Source organism: Hypomesus nipponensis, chromosome 14, assembly GCF_054491055.1.
Source record: "Hypomesus nipponensis isolate SF chromosome 14, ASM5449105v1, whole genome shotgun sequence".
Taxonomy (NCBI): Eukaryota; Metazoa; Chordata; class Actinopteri; order Osmeriformes; family Osmeridae; genus Hypomesus; species Hypomesus nipponensis.
In genome coordinates, this window is record NC_140374.1 from 20,804,078 (window position 1) to 20,826,402 (window position 22,325).

Sequence of the window (22,325 nt, forward strand, 5' to 3'; positions counted from 1 at the left end):
AACTCTTGGTGGGCAGTCTCCTTCTCGACTTACACCAGAAGGAGGAGTTTGTTGCCTCCCAATGTGATTGAATTGACGTTGAAATTTCTTTCAGAGATTCGCGTTCTTTCAACAAGAATCGTTCTCTCCTTTCAGAGGTCTTGGAAGGTACATTGGGAGCCTAGAAAGTATACCGTCTATCATCGTCAAAGAAAGCACCTGAACATCTTCCATCATGGCTTTGGCAGGTTGCACCAAATGTATCAAATATATGCTGTTTTTCTTCAATTTTGTTTTCTGGGTAAGTTATTTATCCCCAATTTGACTAAACTGAGTTATATTTAAATCTGTGATTTGCGGTTCAAACCTGTGTTCTCTATGTTTAAAATGAAAGTTCTGCAACAGCGAAGTTTGCAGTGAAACCTTCTTTAGATTTTTACACTTCTGTTTCCTACTTTATTTAGCCTTACATTCATATTTTATTCTTGCTGTTATTACTTGTTCATTGTTCATAAAGATTGCAATGACATTATTCATCTAGTCAGTCTGAAACATCCAGTCAACAACATGCAGTCCTGCCTTAGGCACAGTGGAGATTACTAACCCTAACCATGGCCTGGTATCAATTATGCTCCTCTGTTGGTGTGTGTGTGTGTGTGTTTGTGTGTGAGGGAAGGGGTGGAGGGGCAGCCACAGCATCAATAGTGAAGATGGCGGGAGAACACAAAGTGTGGGGTTGGACCAGTTGAACTTCTTTTTGCCCGTGATCAACAGTTGTTTTCTGCTCGGTTGAGCACTGAGGTGGGCCAAAGAGGAGGACAGAGACACACTTGGCTGTGTGAGGGGAACAGCCCCTCTGGCACAGCACGGCCAGGGGGGGTCTGTGCTGTGGTGCACTCCCCTAGCACTGCACAGCTCCTAAGACTCCGGGATCCCTCCACACAGAGAACAGAGAACCTAGCCCACCACAAACCATGCCATCACTTCAATTCAACACCATTTGTTTTCAAGTTATATCAAACAGAAAACAAACCAGAATCTAGCTGGGACTAGCTCAGAATTATTCGAAATCTGTACTTTGCTTTAGTTAATGAGCATGAGTGTGTGTGTGTGTGCGTGTGTGTGTGTGTGTGTGTAGGAAGGGGGGGTCTACACAGTTGTTACCAGATGTGGCGGCTCACAAATGGGGCATCACAGATTTGTTGGGGGAAGGGAGTGAGTGAACCTTCCTTTAACATTTCCTTTGTGCTCCCTTGGTTAGCCACCTCTGAATGTTTGTCAGTTTTCAACAAAATACTGTTGCTCAGTGGACAACTGTGCCCTATAATTTACAGTACCTTGAACTACTTGTAGTTCACTGTAACATGCATGCTAACTCTCCCTACTTTTCACTGAAGTAAATTACAGTTTAATTTACACATTTTAACACCAGTGTGTGTGTGTCCGAACTAATATACAAAAAATGATATATCTAATCATTTTCTTAACTTTTCCTGTGGAAAATGTCTTTATCGTTTAATGAGATCACCACAAAGATTTAGCATATCCTGCAACTCACTTGACGTTATTTAGTGTTTCCTCTGTTATTTTTGTGAGTTAGAATGTAAGAGCAGCACTGAGAGGCCTGTCTTCCTCAGCATGTCAAACTGATGATTCAGTTTCCTGTTTTCTGGAGAACAATGGAAAGCAGACGTCTAGTAAAAATGTGCTGAGGGCTTCTCATATAAACACAACTAAAAGGTAGACAGCCTACTGATCCAACAGAAATTATTTTAACTTCTCAATGGCCTCTCATGTAGGACTGATGATTGTACAGGAGGAAAACTATGAGGGGCCGTTTAGGAAATAATGCAGACTGTCCTTACACAAACACAGGGAACACATACACATTCACATATGAAACATACACACACATTGATACTACTGAAAATGTACATACACATACATATGAAATGCTCTCACAGATGCATGTGAAACACATTCACACACTCATATATGAAACTCTCAAGTCTTATAAGGATGAGTAAGAAGCTTTGAGAATAATAAGACTGTGAGAACAGTTCAGTAGATTCGGAAGGCATTCAGTATATCCGGAAGTCAGTAGTTAAGCAATTTTACAGAAACAGCAAAATAGCTTTAAACTAGAATGAAAACGTAAAAACACTGGGTGAACAAACACACAGATGTAGAAAAAGTCAAGAAAGCAGGGTTCTGGAATTTGATAGAGTGCAAATATCTGTTTGCTGTCGCTTCATTGCGGTCAAATGACCAGTGTTGTGCCCTCCGATGCATTACAACAAATGTGGTTGCGCAACCTTCGTCAGCAGTGCATACACGTCCTAACCGCCCGTCTCTGGACTCCAACTCTGCACCACCGTCTCTGCTCGTACAACCGCTTCTTACTACCAGTTATAGCTTCTAACTGGCGCGGGCGGTGTGTAGGCTACTTATACTGAGGAATGAGTTTAGGTCATCTCCATTGGCTACATATGACTATGAAACAGCTAGGTTTTTCTGTTTCTCTCTCATCCTAACAGTTGGCTGGAGGTGTAATCTTGGGTGTGGCTCTTTGGCTTCGTCATGACAACCAGACCAGCAGTCTACTCCTTCTACAGTTCGAAGGCAACCAAGCTCCAGCCACTTTCTACATCAGTGAGTCAGCCGTCGGTGTGACCCGCTCCTCGCGTTTCTATGTGTCTGCTGAATGTCATCATTTCCCCCTAATTCACAATTTTACTTGGTTTCGATCAGAGCTCCGTTTTAGAGGTTTCTAGCATGTCAGTAATTAGATTGTAAAAAGGGCTTACAGCCTCTGTGCCGAACAACACATTCCCCTCTTTTTACATTTAGTCATTTAGCAGACGCTCTTATCCAGAGCGACTTACAGTAAGTACAGGGACATTCCCCGGATGCAAGTAGGGTGAAATGCCTTGCCCAAGGACACAACATCATTCCCTAACCACTCAGCTGTGGGTTGGCCCCCTGCAGCCCCTCCCCTGACTCCCTGTGCCCTCCCACACCGTCCTCTCCATGGCTCTATTTCCACTCCTGCCCATTAACCTCACGTTCAAGTCCTCCCTAAAGGAAGCGCCTGTTATTAGAGCTGCCATGCAAGCTAGCGCCGCACAAAGGCTCTCTACACATACACCCAAGATCACGTGAGTGTAAACCCCCAAAATAGGCACTGACCTCAAAGTAAGGACCAGGAAACAGGACACACGTAGATCCGTAGGTCTTACTGTGCCCTTCTGACAGGCCCGGGCACAACGACTGTGCTGTTATTATCATTCTGACACCATACAATGACTGCATATACACTTCCTCCAGACACACTTACACCCTCACGTGTGCACTCGTGTCAAGAGGCATCTATGGTCTTGAGGTCAAATGTTATGGGCAGATGAGGCAGCAAATGTTTAGATGTGTGGGTACTGGACGTTGGGAATATAGACTGGGCAAATAGCTCAAACAAAGCCACAACTTCCAGTGGATGAAATACACCAGACTATATATATATCCTCAGGGTAAATCAACTGAATGAACCTCTGAAGAAGTTGCATGTGCTTTTGAGCATATATCGAATCCCATCCTCTCCATAAATAAAGGACTGTGTAATTCACAGCCTCTTACTCTATAGATTTGCTCTCAGAAACATACAGGTCATTAGGTCATTACCCACAGTCAACATGTTTCCAAGGGTCATGTTCTCTGTTTGTGGTGGAAGTAAATCTCCAAGTGCACCCATTCATTTACATTTTGGCTTGTCCACTCCCAAACGTATGTTCCCAGTAAATATATACTGAAAAGACGAACCCTCTGCACACCATGCTTTTTATAGTGCAGCGACGCTCTCTTGATTTGAGAGCTGCTATGGTAAAAGAGGCCCACCCAAGAGAGATCAAAGAAGTTTCTCCTCCTTTTTCCCCCTCAAACATACGCCCTTGCATAATTCAAATAACCTTGTACATCTGCTTGTTACCCCTCAAATTAGAGTGTGGAGTGGATGTTTTTAGCGTCTTGGCACTCCAAAGCGGTGTTTATGTAGGACTGAAATTACACTCACTCCTACCTCCTAACAGCCGCTGAAATCATTACCGCTGGCAGTAACTGCTGCTCCAGTCATTTGTACTCAGTCCACAGTGAAGTCCCCTTTAATGTGACTGCCCAAACCGCCGTAGAACAGGGACAAGGGAGTGATGGATAGTTTCAGTGGCTGTTAAAAAGTCTTGAGAGGGTGATGAGGGAAGAAAGCAATTGTGTGGCGATAAGGTCATCAGAAAGTTCTTTGTTCTCTTGTCATTTGTTCATTTTGTTTGCTTTCATCGACTTTAAATTATGAATTTGACTGGACTTTGTGTTTTTCAAGTATTTATTCTTTACTCTGTACTGGTTGTCTTGGTATTTTCCATTACCAGTATAACAACATTTTATACTGGCATCACTGAACAACGTATATATATATATTTTTGCAAATGTGTCTCATTTTTCATGTTTTGATTCTGGTAAGGTCTTCTAAAAGCAGTTCTTGTACGAGGGTTCACAGCCTTACTACGAATTAAAATAAAATGTGTTTCTTCTCCACTGTAATGTTAATGTCAAGTCTAGATGTAGTGTGACAGGGTCGATAGTGTCCTCGTGTTTGAACTGTGGGGGGGACATAAGGGGGCTCTGTTGGGTAGGAGCACAAATAGGCTTTTAGCTGGTGCCCGTCAGCCTTTCTTCCCCCAGAAGATTACATTGAGAAGCTAGAAATAAATGAACTTCCCTGGTGGTATAACATTGCCCGTCTCCCTAGAAATTTCAATACCCTTCAATCCTTAAAGGGTGTTGTCATAGTAATGGAGGATAGTGGGAATAATGCTGCTTTACTGCATAGCTGAGCTGGCCCAAGCAGCCAGTTCTCGCTACAACAAAAACATCAAGTCCTGAAAAAGGGAAAGGAAACAATGAAGAAGGTTTTAGGTCGAGGGAGGGAGGGAGGGAGGGAGGGAGGGAGGGAAGGAGGTAGGGAGGGAGGGAGGGAGGGAGGGAGGGAGGGAGGGAGGGAGGGAGGGAGGGAGGGAGGGAGGGAGGGAGGGAGGGAGGGAGGGAGGGAGGGAGGGAAGACGGGGAGGGTGGGGAGGGAGGGGAGGGGAGGGGAGGGGAGGGTGAGAGCAGGGGGGGATAAAGAGAGAGAGTTGTGTTGAGACAGTCAAGGCTGGTACTGTCTGCGTCTGTGGCCTCTGCCAGGCAGCATTAGAAGTTCTCACCCTGTATTATGTGGAGTGTGTGTGTATGTTCTGTAAGGCCAGATCCTGCTGCTTCCTGGGTAGGCTGATGCTGAGGCCAGAGGTGGAGGGGGGGGATTGTTTGTGGGGGATGGGAGGTGGAGGAATTTTCTTCTTTCAGTCTCTCTCTCTCTCTCTCTCTCTCTCTCTCTCTCTCTCTCTCTCTCTCTCTCTCTCTCCTTCCCCTTCTTTCTCTCTCTTTCTCTTTCTTTCTCTCTCTCTCTCTCTCTCTCTCTCTCTCTCTCTCTCTCTCTCTCTCTCTCTCTCTCTTTCTCTGTCACTCTGTCTCTCTGTCTCTCACTCTGTCTCTCTCTCTGTCTCTATGTCTCTCTGTCTCTCTCTCTGTCTCTATGTCTCTCTGTCTCTATGTCTCTCTGTCTCTCTCTCTCTCTTTTGTGGTATCTGGGTGGCACTCCCTTCCTGACATGTCCAGCCTGTCATTTTGCTTCACGAGCGAGTCATTCGAAAGGAAGTCCACTACACAATGAAAAGAGTTTCTCTTGGGATTGAGTGTTATCTCACTGCCACCTGGTGACGATTGCATTTCTGCATGTTGCCCTGCTTTTGTATGGCTTCACAAATTATTTTACATTTTTTATGAGATTCTTCCCAGGCTGAAGGGATATTACTGACGGGATGTTTACTTGTTCTTCTTTCTAGGTGTGTACATTCTAATAGCTGTGGGGGCTGTGATGATGTTTGTTGGCTTCCTGGGTTGCTATGGTGCCATTCAGGAATCTCAGTGTCTCTTAGGAACGGTAAGTGTCCAGCAGAGGGCTGTCCTCCACATTTCTGAACAGCTCCGTTTAGCACTCAAAGCCCAAAATACACATCCATGAGGGAAGGTTAATAGTAAGTTGCTTATTGAAAAGGAATTAATGCAACAACAAAAAAAATTCTCTTTCAGTTCTTTTTCTGTTTAGTTATTCTCTTCGCCTGCGAGGTGGCTGCAGGAATCTGGGGTTTCATGAACCGAGAAACTGTGAGTTTCAGAACACACTTGCAAATGGTGTCCAATGCCAATCGTAGACCCACATGTATACTTACAGAAAACAAGCCACTCCAGGGATTCCCGCAGCATTTTTCAGTGAAGGTGGCCGCCTAAACAACACACTCCTGCCCCCTTGACTACGTAGTCAAAATTCTGCGGGAAGCCCTGCACTCTGAATGGAAGTGTGACGGGACCAGGAAGAGGGATCAGCGGGTTCCTTATTTCCCAGTCACCAACACTTACAGAGAGAGTGTTCGTCCTCTGCATTGATTTCCTGCCGGGCTCAGACCTAACCAAATCTGTCCTCTGTGTTCTCCCCAGATCTCCAAGGAACTGATCACGTTCTATGACTCAGCTTATATCAAGGCAGTGGAAGTATCCGATTCGCCCAGTAAAAAAGCTGCTCATCACGTATTGGAGGTGTTCCACGAGACGGTACCTAACCCTACCCCTAACCCCAGCCTCTCTCACCCTAACCTGGGTTGACAATGACATTAGTGTTCTCGGGGAAGGTGTTGAGGCTTTTTATGTTGATGTGCTTGAGGAGGGTTGTAAAAAAGAAAATGGCTGACAGTTTTACGGCTCTTCCTTTCCTCAGCTGCACTGCTGTGGGAAAGGAGATGACTCTTCTCTATTCACAGAAATCTCAAGCAATTTGTGCCCCAAAAAGTCTGTTGAGGATGCCTTATTGAAACCTCAGGTATGTTTGTGCCACATATGCCATTATGTGAACAGCGTTTCCCATCTTTATGTAAATCCATTGAGGAAATAGGGGATTTCATGAACACAGTCTGAATAATTGTATGTATTTATTTAGTTATTTGTCCAATATTTGAAATGCAGTCAGTATGTGTCACCTCTGCATGTTCACTGAAGTACTGTTCCCTGTTTGTCATGATAACTTGGCTGCTGCCCTCCCTCCTCTCCCACTCAGAGCTGTCACATTAAACTGAAGGATCTGTTCTCTGAGAAGCTCTACCTGATTGGCTTGGCTGCACTGGTGGTGGCAGTCATAATGGTAAGTATCCCAGCAAGGCTTGTGTACTCTAGTTAGAAACTCTCATATGGTGGAATGGTGAAACACACCTGAGCCAAGACTACCTGCCACCATAAATATGTGCTTGCAAGCCTGGACGAGATACCACAAAGTGCCAAATGCACAGGTTTAATGAATGCCTCCTTCTCTATGTTTAACCTCCATAGATCTTTGAGATGATCTTCACCATGGTACTCTGCTGTGGTATTCGCAATAGTACCCCAGTGTACTGAGAACAGACTTGGGTCTGAAGTGACACACCGCTCAGAAACTCAAGACAAGAAGGAACAGTGACGTCGTGTTTGTGTGGTTGTGCCTTTGACTTGTTATTGTATTGTGGGACTACAGTTTGTACATGGCCCCAGTGTTATCATTGAAGAATAGGAATCCACTTTGTGTGTTATTGACAATACACCTAATACAGCTGCTTGAGTCCGTGTTTAATTCTTTAGAGTACTTCACATCGTGCTGTAGTTAAAGACAGATCTTGCTTCATACTAAACATTTGTCCTCCCTTTTTGATTCCGTGTGAAGTATTTTGACATTTATTTTATGGTTGTATAAACTGTATATATTCTTATTTCCTTTTCCTTTTTAAAACATTGACTTGTCTGAAGATTTCACCTGGACATTTATGGTATACGTTTGTAAAGTACGTATCTTTGACATGAGCAGGGATTCATATGTTCAGGGTAACACTGCCCCGCTATTATAAGCAAGTGGAGCTGTGTCAAGAAACATTTCTACTTCTGTTTACAATTTTCTCACCCCTGTGTGTTTTGTTTTTGTAACATATAAACTGTTTACTCTACAGTTTCTCCAACACTTCTAATAGCTTCTTCTGTCCTCTATAAAAACCATGATTTAGCGTGGATCTTGTTCAAGTCTGTTGTTTTTAATCATTGACAAATTTTAATAGCACTAATAAAGATATTTTGGCTTTAACATGTTTGTGTTTATTGCTGTCTGAAGGCTAATAGTCAGTTTACCCTGTCTATGTCTTATATCTGTGTGTACAATGAGTATACAATTTGTATGACCTTATTTGGTCCGTCTGTAGATAATGCAGTTTATTGTGGTATGTTCAGCATTTTCATTATTCACCACTAGATGGCAGAGTAGTATCAATGGCATACGCCAGTGGTGTAACGTTCTGTGCTGTTACTTTTATCTTCTGTCATTTACACAGTGGTTTCCACAGAGCTAAACATGGTTAAAGTGGGGGGGTTTTCTCAGCATTCAGAGTAAAACCCACACCAGTGTACCAAGGTTGCATTTGGGAGTTGAGTATATCCACATAGCATTTTACAACCACTACAGGCCAAAGCACAACAGAATACACAGCTATAGGTTCACTGCCCAGGTTCACTTATATTCATTATATTCATTCAACTTTGAGGGCACTCTAATCCTAACCTTTGAACAAAAGGAACAAAAAGAAACCAATGTCCAAACTCCCACACCTCTCCATAGAGATGAAGAGAACACACCCAGCCTCACTTCTTTGAAACCACGCTGGGGAGATATCCCTCCCCACCTATTTAATATCACTTTGAACTGAAAAAAAAGCAGCTGCCACACCTATATGACTCCTTTCAGAAACCTACGGACCCTTCCTTCATCCAGAATGAAATACAGAACATTCTGTTTCTCTTGTTTTATTCAAATGAGTTATTACCATGAGCATGTCCTACTGAGAAGTAAGGGGTGGATGACATTGCTAACAGCTCCACCCTTACCTCCCAGACGCCCACTCACTCAAACACTCACACAAACACACACTCACACAAACACACACTCACACCAACACACACTCACAGCAACACACCAGTCAGAAACACCCTTCAATATCTGGCTTCTGCCAACCTGATGCAATACTTCCCATTGCTGTCCTGAGTAGCAACACATACGTGAAATCATCTTATACCCTTGAAACAATATCTGATACCCTATCTAAAAAATAGAACCCTAATAAGGAACAGTGTTCCGCAAACAATGTAAACAGGGGGGAGTTATAGAGTATAGTTATAGAGTATAGGTGCAATACTGCTGTCAATTTTCTCGCCCTCTCTCTCTTGTTCTTTCTTACTCCATTTGTCTCCCACCTACAAGTGATGAATGCCAATACCATCCTCTTTGAGTCATTACTCTCTGTTTGTGTGTGTGTGTGTGTGTGTGTGTGTGTGTGTGTGTGTGTGTGTGTGTGTGTGATTCTGTTACAGTTCTGACAATGTCTCAGTAATGAACTGTGTAGGGCAGGAAACATTTGGGGCGTTGACTATATTAGTCTATAAACTCATCACTTAAAACATTCAATCAGATCACATCTAGCCCATCTATTGACACAGCAACTTATCACAGCCTTCTGTATCTGTAAGCCTTCATGGTAAGTTATGCATTTTCTATTGTCTACTGTCGCTAGATGTTTTCACGGATTAGGATTGTTATTTATTAGTAATTGTCTAGGGGCAATATTTACATCTCACAGCGCAGATAATTGTTGTTATTACAGTCAGTTTTCTTTCAAACTTAAATAGACCTACTACTTGACAGGACGTCTGTGAGTCCAGCCGCTCTTCTAATAAACACAAAAAAGAAGTGATGAACTTCAATAACATACTGTAGGACTACAACCCATGGTGAAGATGCATAGAAAAAAAATGGTGCTCAAATACATGAATCAATTCATGTGTTTTCATCTGTCATGGTGCACCCGTCTGAGAAAAAACTTCCCTTCTGTTTTACCTGGGTCAGGTATTTCAAGGATAGACTCCACCCCGTTGTTCAATCTAGTCCTCGTCGGCGTAGTTATTTTCCGGATTGCAGTTTAACTGAGCAGAGAACAGCAACTACGAGACAGGGACCTCCATATTTATTGATAAATACTTAAGTATTTATAAATTGAGGACGGTCGGGGAGTGCTTGGAACTTTCCGATCTTGTGACTTACCAAATTCTACAATGAATATCTCTTCAGAAAACGTTTTTTTCTCCGCTCTACAGCCCAACACCTCCGTTAGCACGTACGCGGTCCCCTCTGAGATCCATCTCGGACATGGGGGGACTTTGACGGATGAGATGGCCAGAGCGAAGAGGGTACAACAGCAGGTTCAAATGAGGATTGCGGAGAAATCCAGCCATTCGCTTCCTCGACAGAACGGTACAGCAGTACACTCTGCTTCCTCAGGTAAGATTCAACCAGCCTTAGGCTACAACGTCGCTTTCCGATCTAACACCTGTCCTAAAAATGTAGCGTAGAACGATTGATTCATGTAGGCCCAGTCTCAATGTTTTCTAATAGCACCAACATTCTAAGCGGTTATACGTGTTCACCTGCTAGTAAGTGTAAATGTGTGTGTGTGTGTGTGTGTGTGTGTGTGCGTGCGTGTTTGTGTTTTCCAACTTGTCAGCTTGCTCGTTGTTTCTCACATCTGAGAAAGTTGAAGAAAATGGTTCTATTTACTTTTAGAGTGAGGTGGACCTAATAAATAATACCCATTGACTTCATGCTTTCCAACGACGAAAGGGGTTAATGTTTAACATTCCAAAACAAGCATTTCTTTCATGAACTCTCAGATAACTGATTTGAATGAAAGAGTCTCAGAGGCGTCGGGTTTCTGGTCTTGATTGTATTTAAAGGGAGAAAGTTCAAGGACACCTGCTTTTGAGGTGTGTAGCCATGTCAAATTATTCGTTTCAAAGCCCCATTGGCAGGGACAAAGCAAGCTGAATTTGAGCTTGTTACGTGAGATGTCCCGATAAAGGACTTTTAAGTTTTTGGCATTAAAATACTTTGTGTTTAGACTTGATGATGCAAGATTGTAAAAATGCAATAACAAGCAGCATCCGAAGGGAATGTGTGTGAACACGCTGTGATGTGGGAGTGCACTTTGGCATGCAATTAGCATTGTGATTGTTTTGTTTTTTTATCAGTTTGACTTGCTTGTTCACTTACTTAACTTGCTTATTGTATTTTGTTCACTGTATTGACATACGTTACAGTGGATGTGTAGTGTGTAAGCGAAAACCATGGTCAAGTGAATGATTGACAGAGAGTAATGGATTTTGCCCCAGAACTCTCACTCAGGCATTGTTTCTGGTAGCAGGGCAGGATCCTAATAGAGACCACACTCTGTACCTGCTGTTTCTGCTGTGTGGAATTTAAAAAGCCACGCAAGTCCCGGTATCCAGGTGAACAGCCGATAAACATGCCATCAGTCTGTTCTGCTGTTTGTTACTTCAAAAGCCCGCCTGGTATTCTGTGAAACTAAAGCACATTTACATTTAGCAGACGCTCTTATCCAGAGCGATTTACAGTAAGTACAGGGACATTCCCCCCGAGGCAAGTAGGGTGAAGTGTCTTGCCCAAGGACACAACGTCATTTTGCACGGCCAGGAATCAAACCGGCAACCTTCTCATTACTAGCCCAATTCCCTAACCACTCAGCCACCTGACTCAAAATCCTAGAGAAACTGGAGATTTGGACGTCTGTCCATCAACCACCAGGTGTACGACTATGCCTTGGGTTCTACTGAGGGACAATTAGCTTTATCAGTCAGACAGTCATATCATGTCCAGCAGATATCCGATTGACTGTAGAAAATTAGGGGGAAATATCTTGTGACAACATTGTTCATAACATGAATGCATTTTGGATTCCAGTGTAATCTTATTAAAATTGTATGAACATTGAAAGATCATTCACAAATGGACACCCAGAGGGGAATATTTACAACTATGCATTCACAAGAAGGACTAACCGCTTTACATACATGTTACAACAGAGCAGGTCGAACAGGAATTCTGATTGGCTCTTGGTTGTGAGGGGAAAATACTGCATGTGTAGCACTTTTCAGGGAACGACTAGGGCTGGGCCAGGGCGTGTCTCCTTTTCTTACCGGTTATTTGTCTTTCCTTTGTTGTCGTGCCTCAACCATGAAGCCCTGTCAGGCAACCCTGGCCCCTCCCTTTCATTCCTCACAAATAATTACATTCTCACTGTACGAAGGACTTGCTGAAACATGAACAATTTGCCATGTGATCAGATGATTCATTTCGTAGTGCTCATTTCTTCCCCACCTTTGTCAGGATGTTACATAAAAATATCAGAGTTCTAGTCAGAAGGCATGCTCACTATCACCCCCCCATGAACAGTATACACAATGCCTCAGGCTTTCAGATCATGTTTAACAGCAGGTTATTTGTACACATGGAAAATGACATCTACAACAACTGACGTTTTGCCTCTGATTATGACATTGTATTGAGACAAGAGAGTCCTGATTTTGAGTGACCAATAATGTCTGTGAGCCGGTTGTCTTCTGCTCCTGATATAAAGTGTGTTCATGCCACATAGGCCTCCTATCAAGAGCCCGGGGATTGTTGCTGTCAATGCTGTTCTAATGGAGGGAGTCTGACAGGGTGTAGCCAGAATCTAGGACCGGTGCAAGTAAAGCATATAGAGCACACACTGCTGGCATTGGGTGACCCAGTGAGGTCATGCAGTTCAGCAGATCAGGTGTTGAATGTCTGGCTGTGACAGAATTGTATATGTTACTGCATTCCATGAAAATATTTGTATAGGTTAGTGTACTATGGTCTCAGTGGGTGACAGAGACGTGACACAATTTATGGGACTTGTGATCTAGCCAACCTTTTCTGCTTTACAGCCTAGTTGGTACTCTACCTAGAACCTTTTCAGGTCATTAAGCTTGTTCTTGAAGTGTAACTCGCAAATGTCCTTTTGAAACCACTTAGTCTTTCCATATATCATTATGATAAAGGATATGATCCAGCTAGAATAATTCAATCAGTGCGTTTTATAGAAATCTATAAACTTTAGAGAAACTATTCTCAGAGGGTTCCTCTACTTAAATGGCCAATTGTACTGTCTTAGCTTCATAATCTGTCATAATATCACTAGTAAAGGCATTTATTTCAAACAATATCTATATATCTTTACTTCTAGAATACGGTGGTTCTTCAACTATGAAGTACTCGACCTACAGCCCAGGGTTCAGCTCCAAGTCCTATGTTTATGCACCCTCCAGGCCAGTCATGGTGAGTAGAACAGACCCACATTTCAAAGCAAAACAACCACCCATGTTCAAACCTGTCTGCTTGCATGATTCTGTCCTTTCATGAACAACTAATACATCACTGTCATTGAGTTGGTTTCACACAGCCTAGTCAGGTTCCCTGGGATCCGATAGTGTGGTATTTCACACTCCCCTTCTAACCCGATCTGGGCCTTAAGTCCTGCCTCTAGATTCCATCCTATTTCCAGTAGCACTGGAGAACATTCTAATGCTTTTACACTGTAGCTAATCACAGACTATTCCAACGAGATGTCCTTACTCATCAAACATCACAAAACAGTAGACTGACACTCTCCCTTTTAAATGTGATTCACCACTTTCTGTCAAACTCAAAGCTACAGTTGAGCAACCATGTCACCATAGTGAAAGATTTTCACTTACAGCAATATAGTCTATGGCATGCCACCACTCCCTTATTGCGATGACTCATGGTGACTCACTCTTCTACCTTGTGTTGACTCTTGCTTTTCCATTCACCAAGGCTCCCCGGATGTCCCAGACGTCTCATGGTGGCTTCTCCTCCCGCTCGGCTGTAGACATGGGCCAGTTCCAGAGGATGAGCATGGGAGGAGGAGGAGGGGGCGGTAGTGTGTACCACCATGAAGACATACGTCTAGGGGGCTACCAGGGCATCAGGCAGCAGGTGGTCCCCATGGCCCGCACCCTGAGCAGACCTGATCTGGAGACCATATCTCTGCGCTCCATGCGGCTGCAGACCCTGCCGCGACAGCCCTCCCCGGTGACGGCCTGGATGGCCCACGACGGCAGTGAGGGCAGCCTGGTCTCCGACCGTGACGCCACTGTCGCCCGCCAGCCAAACTACAGCTCCGTCAACAGCTACAACTCCAGCTCCCAGATGAGGCAAGGTGGGGGCTCAGTGAGTGGGACCCTGGTCCGAGGAGGAGGCATGGCTGCAGCAGAGGGGGAGATGTTGGTCCAGACTCACTCCTTCAAGGGCCCAGCCTACCGCACCATCAGCCGGATTAACAACAGGAACAACCGCATGAGCATGGGTTCCATGTCTGGGGGTTCCATGTCTGGGGGTTCCATGTCTGGAGGCATGCAGCAACAGATTTCCTCGGTGGGCTGTGCCTACGGAGGGGAGGAGTTCATCTTGCCCTCCGGTTCCCAGGGCAACATGATGAGCATGCAGCAGCGACCGACCATGTCCCGCGCCATGTCGCTTAAGAGTGTCCACAGCGTGGGCAGGGGCATGGATGTCGTGGACGGGATGGATTTCACTGGTAGCATGGGTCACCTCAACGGGTAAGACACGACCATGGTCATCCCCACTGTCTCTAAGCTCCATCTGTGCTAGAAACACACAGCATTGTTATGTTAAATTGACAGAGTTCCGAAGGGTGAAATCTTCAAATGACACAGTATGGCTAACAGTTCCCCTTGACAGTAGAGTGAACAGACTGAAACTCAATAGGAACAGTCTATGGTTTATCTAAATCTATTTAATAGGTAGGTAGATGACCCTGTGTAAACAAATATTGCACAGTTGGGACGAGAGCTTAAATGAGAACTGAGAAGACTTCAGTGTCAGTCACTAACTTGCGTGCTTGTGTAATATCTTACCCCTGAATTACTGTCAGAATTAACCCGGAATTGCACAGAAAGCTCATCTTCAGAACTTTGGCAGTATCTGAGTAATGGTATATCAGGAGGTTTAAGTGTGAGGTTTCAGTGAGAGAGTGTGTGATGAACATTTCACATGAGCTGTATTTTGATGGGGCTCCAAAGTGGAAGGACTGGTTTGGGTGTGTCACTAGGGCAGTTTCAGGCTTCATATTTAGTTCGACAACCTGAGGTTAACAAGACCACAATGTGATGAAATTAATTCAAACACACAACACACTATTATACATTACACTCGCAAATCATTATATTTTTCCGGTTGTTGACGTGTCAACAGCATTCTGTGGAGTCTTGTTAGTCAATGAAGGAGCTCATTTGAGGGTTTCGGGGTCTCTTTTTACTGAACAGGATCCAGAACCTGGACATGCCCACTGCCATCAGGAACCTGGCTGACCCTGAAGCTAACATTCAGGTCCTGGGAGCAGCGTACATCCAGCACGAGTGTTACAATAACAGCATGGCCAAGAATGAGGTAAAAGGATCAACTACCATCTTGGTCTTCTTTGTCTGATCTAAAAAAATAAAATAAAAAAAAAAGGAAATCCACTGTGTGTCTACAAATAAGCGTACATCATTATAGTAATAAACAGTTGAACACAAACCTGTATGATGACCTCTGAAACTGCGTGTTTGTTGTTAAAGCTCAGACAGACATGTGACTTATCATGCGTACTCTAACTTGAAGTCCTCGTGTATTTTTTTGCTACGGCCCTTAAAGCACGAAGCTGTCTGTGTTTCTCTTCCTATTTGATTTCAAAATCTTTCTAAAGTTACATAAGTTAAATACTACTAAACTTATTCTATATGCCATTCATGGTAAGCAGTCTACCATTACTGTAGCAGAGACACAGCAAGAATACTAGGATGCTACCATATATTAGGTTCAAGCTCATGTGGGCTATTAGGTTACTGGTACTGTACATTTTCCCGAGGGGGGTGGGGGGGGGGCTGCACAGAGTTTTAACAGACAACTCTCTCCCTCTTTCTCTCTCTCTCTCTCTCTCTCTCTCTCTCTCTCTCTCTTTTCTCTCTGTCTCTCTCTCTCTCTCTCTCTCTCCCTCCCTCTCTCTCTCCCTCTCTCCCTTGCCCAGGTGCGTCGCTACAAGGGGATCCCTGAGTTGGTGAGGCTCTTCAACAGCGACAGTGAAGAGGTGCAGCGCTACGCCACTGGGGCCATGCGAAACCTCATCTATGAAAACATGGATAACAAAGTGGCCCTGATCGAGGAGAACGGCATCCCAAGCCTGATCGAAGCCCTGAAGGAGCACGACGATGAGCTCCGCAAAAACATCACTGGTAGGATGACCTTTTACATTTAGCCATTTAGCAGACACTTTTACCCAGATCGACTTGCACTAAGTTCAGGGACATTCCCCCCTGAGGCAAGTAGGGTGAAGTGCCTTGCCCAAGGACACAACGTCTTTTTTAGCACGGCCGGGAGTTTGAACCAGCAACCAGCAATCTTCTGATTAATAGCCCAATTCCCTAACCGCTCAGCCATCTGACCCAGAGGTATACCTGTGTAATAGCTCTGTTCCGTCAGCATAACCTGTGGTTGCAGCAAATTATTATTGTTGGGCTTTTCGTATTTAGAAATTCCACTGTGATGAATTGTTCTATGGGAATTTCTTATGTTACGAGGTGTAGTTATATAATATACACATTATTTTTAAAAAAATTGACATTGTATATGGAACCAAAAGCACATTTTCTTTGGTTTGCTGTTAATGAAGAATTACAACTACCATATCAAGAAAGTTCTGCTACTGAAAAATTATGAAATGTAAATATGTGACCACTTCATTGCAAAACATCCTTTTATCAAGTTAGCAATAAGACAGAATAAAAAGATTAAAGACAAATTAAATATATATAAAACCTAAAAGTCATAAAACCTATCGTAAAAGTTTTACAATGACGAATAGGTCAACCTGATACAGACTAGGAGGGAAAGTGTACTTATGCTTTTACGTGTGCAGTCAAGGAGTGGGGTAGGTGTGGGAGTGCTGGAGCAGTCCTTCGACCTGGGTTGGGTGTGTGAGTGAGTGCGCATAGTAAGAGGTGCCCTTGGTTGTCAAGGTGTGATAGGAGAGACAGTACGGGATTTGTCTAGGCCTGCAGAGCCTACAGTGCCACTCCCTCTGTGAATCAGGGCCCTGTCACCATTTTAGCAGACTGGAGGAATAAGAGGTTTGTCTCGATATCCAGACGGTCATGTCTGTTGTATCGGGGGAGAAGTTTCGCACTGCTGTTTTGACTGCATACTGATTTCCATGACTTTTCCCATGACATTAGTCATAGATCATTGGTCACACAGAACACCTCATGTCAGAGCGTATACAAAAACACATTTTCTTTCAGTTGTAACCAGGAAGACATTTGAATACAAATGAGTCCCTCAAAAACGGGTTCTTGTCTGAGGTCAAACAAAATGCATCTGTGTAGGGATCCTGTGGAACCTGTCCTCCAAAGACAACCTGAAGGAGAAACTGGCCAGAGAGACCCTCCCTGAGCTGACAGAAAAGATCCTCATCCCCTTATCAGGAAGCGGAGACACAGAGAGCATCCAACAGACCCCCTCCGAAACGGACATCTTCTACAACACCACTGGATGCCTCAGGTACCACACAGGCAGTACCACACACAAACACACACACACACACACCATTCTGTGTTTTCCACATTCCACAGGTCTCTCCCATTCTTGAGGTGCTGTAAATTAGCTTTCGTAACTATGAGTTATGTTCATTCTCTGGCTTCTTTGTGTGCCCTGCTGACCCCAGGAACCTGAGTTCGGTGAACGAGAAAACTCGGCAGCTGATGAGGGAAACAAATGGGTTGGTGGACGCTCTGGTCTTCTACATTCAAAGCTCCTTGGAGAGCAAAAAAGTGGAAGATAAGGTGAGGCGGAGCACCATGGACCTGTCTCAAACCTGACTAAATCTTGACTAACCCTAACTCTCCCCCCCCCCCCCCCCCACTGAACTCTCACCACTCTTTGTGTCTGTGTGTCTTCAGGGAGTTGAGAATGCTGTCTGTGTCTTGAGGAACCTCTCCTACCAGCTGTATAGCGAGATGCCTCCCTCCGCCATGCTGCGTCTTGAGGGGCCGTCCAGGGCTCAGAGCTCCTCCAGGGGCGAGGCCATCGGCTGCTTCACCCCTCAGGGCAAAAAAGCCAAAAACGTACGTCTCGAGTGGATCCAGTCCAGCTGTCACTCACGCCACACCCACCTGTCCAAGCCCTGGATCTTCTCATTTGTACTTTGAAGTGACTCCATACCCTGTCTGTCTTTCTTACAGAGAAACAACCAGGACCTGTCCACGTTCACCGAGGTGGCCCGGGTGCCAAAGGGCCTGGAGTGGCTGTGGCACCCCCAGGTGGTGGGTCTGTACAACCGCGTGCTGCAGAACTGTGAGATCAACACAACGACCCGCGAGGCCGCCGCCGGAGCCCTGCAGAACGTTACAGCCGGAGACAAGCGGGTGAGCGGCTCAAAGATCAGAACTCCTCTGTTGAGTTACTGCCCATTACCCTAGGAGTCACATGGCTGAGTGGTTAGGGAATCGGGCTATTAATCAGAAGGTTGCAGCAAAATGACGTTGTTGCAAGGGGGCAAGTGCCATGTGGGCAAGGCACTTCACCCTACTTGCCTCGGGGGGAATGTCCCTGTACTTACGGTAAGTCGCTCTAGATAAAAGTGTCTGCTAAATGACTAAATGTAAATGTAATGCTCTAAGGCTGTGTTTTGGTGTTCACAGAGATCAGAGTAGAGTGGCACTATTGATCCCAGATAGGAAATCACACTGTTAAAGCAGTAGGTAGATAGGTAACACTATCCAGGAGGTCAGAAGGATACAAAATATATGAATGACCAAATAAGTATAGAATATGCATTTACGATATATAGTATAAAGTATACAATGAATAATCCTGCTCCGTCTCTCCCATTTCTCCCTGTTCCCCCCCCCTCCCCCTTTCCCCCTCCCCCTCCTCCCCCTCCTCCCCCTCCCCCCCCAGTGGGCGTCAGTGCTGAGCCGTGTGGCCCTGGAGCAGGAGAGGATGCTGCCGGTGGTGCTGGACCTCCTACGGACCAACAACGACCTGGAGCTGCGATCTCTCACTGGCTTCCTCCGGAACTTGTCCCGCCACGCCAAAGACAAGAATGACGTTGGTCAGTGTCCTCAGTCAACCTCTTTATCACCGGCATCAGTCGTTAAATAATCCACTTCCAATCATCTCCCTGAGAGCCATAGAGTACAACTGCAAGTCTCGCATTTGTAGATGACCAACAAACAAACAGGGAAAACTCTCTTGTCTAGAAAAAACCAGAACCTTCATTTGACTAACAAAAAGCATGTTTGTGCTCTCAGCTACTAAGGTGGTGAACAATTTGGTGTCCAAGTTGCCTAGCGATGGTCGTCAGACTTTTCCGTCCAGTGAAGTGGTTGTCAACATCTGTGGCACCCTGAACAACCTGGTGACGAGCAGCTCTGTTGCCGCTAGAGACGTCACCTTTTTTGACGGGCTGCAGAAACTCGTGGGCATCAAGAACTCCCATGACAGCAGGTATGGAGTGAGGAAGGAATGCAATTAAGTTAATTTGCAGCTATATGCATACACCTACACAAATATACAAAGTGAACCAAAAAAATGATAGTTCTTCACAAATGAGAGACCTCCTAGATCATGTGGCTGAACACTGAATTTCCCTCGGATTTGCATGCCCTCGCTGCCCCAAAGACAGATGCTCATTGCTAACTTGCCTTTGTTGTTTTCCAGTCCTGGGAAATTGAAAGCGTCCAAGGCAGCATCTACTGTCCTCTCCAACATGTTTCAGTACAAGAAGCTACACAAAGACTACAAACAGGTCAGTGACCAGAACGCAACCGTGTGGAGATGAGAGGTCATTTTGTTACACCGAATCACTGTGAACGTTTTACTCTCACTTTGAGGCTACTGCCGATGTTTTAACGACACATTCCGGTAAAGGGGTTCATAGAGGTCTTTCTGGGAGATGATAGTCAATGTTTTGGATCTGCTTCTGCAGCATTTTTTATTTATAAAATGAACTTACAGCAGGTGTTGGGACCATGTATTAATAATGACGCCTGAGGGTATTCCCTGTAGAATTTATTTCTGTGTTCTAACTGCTCCACATTCAAGTGACGCACGTTCCTGTTCTACCAGATCCCTGCCCGTAGATAAGCAGACACACACACACACACACACACACACATAGAAATAATGACGCTTTGGGATTGATCTAAATCAGTTTGAGATTTCACTTTGATCGTTTTACAGAAATCCCCACATTCAGTCATCTTCACCTCTTTCAAATCTTTCTCTCTCTCTTTCTCAGCGTGAGAGAGGGACACACTCCATATCTTGTATTACCCAGAACAGGGTGATTCATGTTCAGCATTTGAGATTCGTAACAGTTTTCACTCATGTGTTGTGTTATGTTTATAATCACTCAGACACACCTAGTAGGGAGGGGTCTGGCAGGAGATATGAACATGCCACTCCCGACCCTGTGGCTTTTATCTGACTTCCTGATCAGCAAGTCCCAACAACTCAGTACTTCTTTGTTCACTTAGTCTGCAAGCTAGATGGAGTTCACTTCTAAAAGGTTGAACAGCCTGGGTCAAACCTGGATGAATAATGAAGCTAGTCTCAAAGGTCATTGTGATATTCAAATGAATTAGAGAATGACAGGTGTTGTTTGTACGTCCCGGGATTAAACCCTAAATGGATGTGAATTTCCTTTATCCATAAACATCGCTGACACTTGTTTTTCTCATTTGTCTCCTGCAGAAAGGCTTCACACGAAACGACTTTGTAGACATGACGATCTAAAGAAGAATCGGGCTAGTAATCAGAATGTTGCCGGTTCGATTCCCAGCCGAGCCCAATGACATTGTGTCCTTCATCCTACTTGGCTCAGGGGAATGTCCCTGTACTTGCAGAGTGTCTGCTAAATGTAAATGTAATGTAAATGTCTTTGGGATCGGTATACCTTATGAACAGTTTGGTGATTTTAAGTCATGCACAACAGAGGAAGACCATGTAGATGCTTCCCATGCACTTGGAATGAAAGGACTTAACACCAACAGTGCAATGCAAGTCACAATAAGAAGGACCTTGTGTGGGGGTCCTCTAATGGACTCCTATTCTGAATTCACAAGCCCCTTAATGCCCAGTTTAGCCTGTATAATTGCTTTATGTTCAAAGTAATCAGGGATTTGCTTCTCATCGTAACATGTTAATGTCATGTAACCAGTTTTTCCTGCCTTTCATACCCAGCCTTTCATACCCAGTTAGAATATGGTACAGATCCTAGGTTGGGCTGTTTATGGTGCTGATAAGGCCTGAGACTTTGGCCCCTGTTGTGTGGCTGTAGGTCTTTACACAGCCACAGGAACCCATCAGTAAGGGACCTGGGTGATTAGCTATCAGGCTTGAGGAAACACTAAGAAAGACCTGTGTTTTTAAATTAACAGAGCCATTCTCTAGTATCTAATCTAAATAGTGCATTCTTTTTTTGGGGGGGGGGGGTAATCACTGCTTTTTAGATGCTCTCGATTTTATATATATATATATATATATATATATATATATATATATATATATATATATATATATATATATATATATATATATATATATATATATATATATATATATATATATATATATATATATATATATATATATATATATATATATATATATATATATATATATATATATATATATATATATATATATATATATATATATATATTTTTTTTTTATTTTTATTTATTTTTTTTTTTTTTTTTTGGGTGTAATATTTTTGGTATGTTTGACTTGTCTGGAGAACACTGAGGTATAATTCCAGTTGAATGTTATAATTGTATGTTTTCATAGATGCCCAAAACTACTGATGTTTGTACCTGTAGACATAAAAAGTATGGAATAATAATAATAAGGGGAAAAGAGCTGTTTTCCACATTTCTTTTTAAGTAGGCGAGTCAGGTGGCTGAACGGTGAGGGACTCGGGCTAGTAATCTGAAGGTTGCCAGATTGATTCCCGGCCGTGCCAAATGACGTTGTGTCCTTGGGCAAGGCACTTCACCCTTGTCTCGGGGGAATGTCCCTGTACTTACTGTAAGTCGCTCAGAGCGTCTGCTGAATGACTACGTGTAAATGTAAGTACTGGATGGAGTTTATTATTGAATATAGATCCCCTTTCAGGGCCTGCTGCAGTACATATTTTGTAGAACTGAAACAATTAAATTAGTTAATACAGTCGAAAACTGTATGAAAT

At 43.9% G+C, this 22,325-nt stretch overlaps 2 protein-coding genes across 3 annotated transcripts; both read left to right on the top strand.

The window, feature by feature from the left end:
• Positions 1–42: 42 nt before the first annotated feature.
• Positions 43–8,218, top strand: LOC146259121 (CD81 antigen-like). The gene is made up of 8 exons (XM_084673327.1): positions 43–280; positions 2,517–2,631; positions 5,907–6,004; positions 6,154–6,228; positions 6,559–6,672; positions 6,836–6,937; positions 7,172–7,255; positions 7,441–8,218. The coding sequence occupies exons 1-8, from the start codon at positions 215–217 to the stop codon at positions 7,504–7,506; spliced, it is 720 nt and encodes a 239-aa protein (XP_084529453.1). The 5' UTR covers positions 43–214; the 3' UTR covers positions 7,507–8,218.
• A 1,369-nt stretch (positions 8,219–9,587) lies between these two features.
• Positions 9,588–21,578, top strand: pkp3a (plakophilin 3a). 2 transcript variants are annotated; one of them, XM_084673280.1, is made up of 14 exons: positions 9,588–9,659; positions 10,276–10,459; positions 13,242–13,333; positions 13,853–14,637; positions 15,364–15,487; positions 16,107–16,311; positions 17,461–17,635; positions 17,799–17,916; positions 18,034–18,198; positions 18,316–18,498; positions 19,034–19,187; positions 19,387–19,582; positions 19,796–19,883; positions 20,831–21,578. In XM_084673280.1, the coding sequence occupies exons 1-14, from the start codon at positions 9,657–9,659 to the stop codon at positions 20,870–20,872; spliced, it is 2,514 nt and encodes an 837-aa protein (XP_084529406.1). In that variant the 5' UTR covers positions 9,588–9,656; the 3' UTR covers positions 20,873–21,578. The 2 variants fall into 2 exon arrangements, with proteins under 2 accessions (XP_084529406.1, XP_084529405.1); XM_084673279.1 differs by lacking the exon at positions 9,588–9,659 and having other exon boundaries at positions 10,105–10,459.
• The last annotated feature ends 747 nt before the right edge of the window (positions 21,579–22,325 follow it).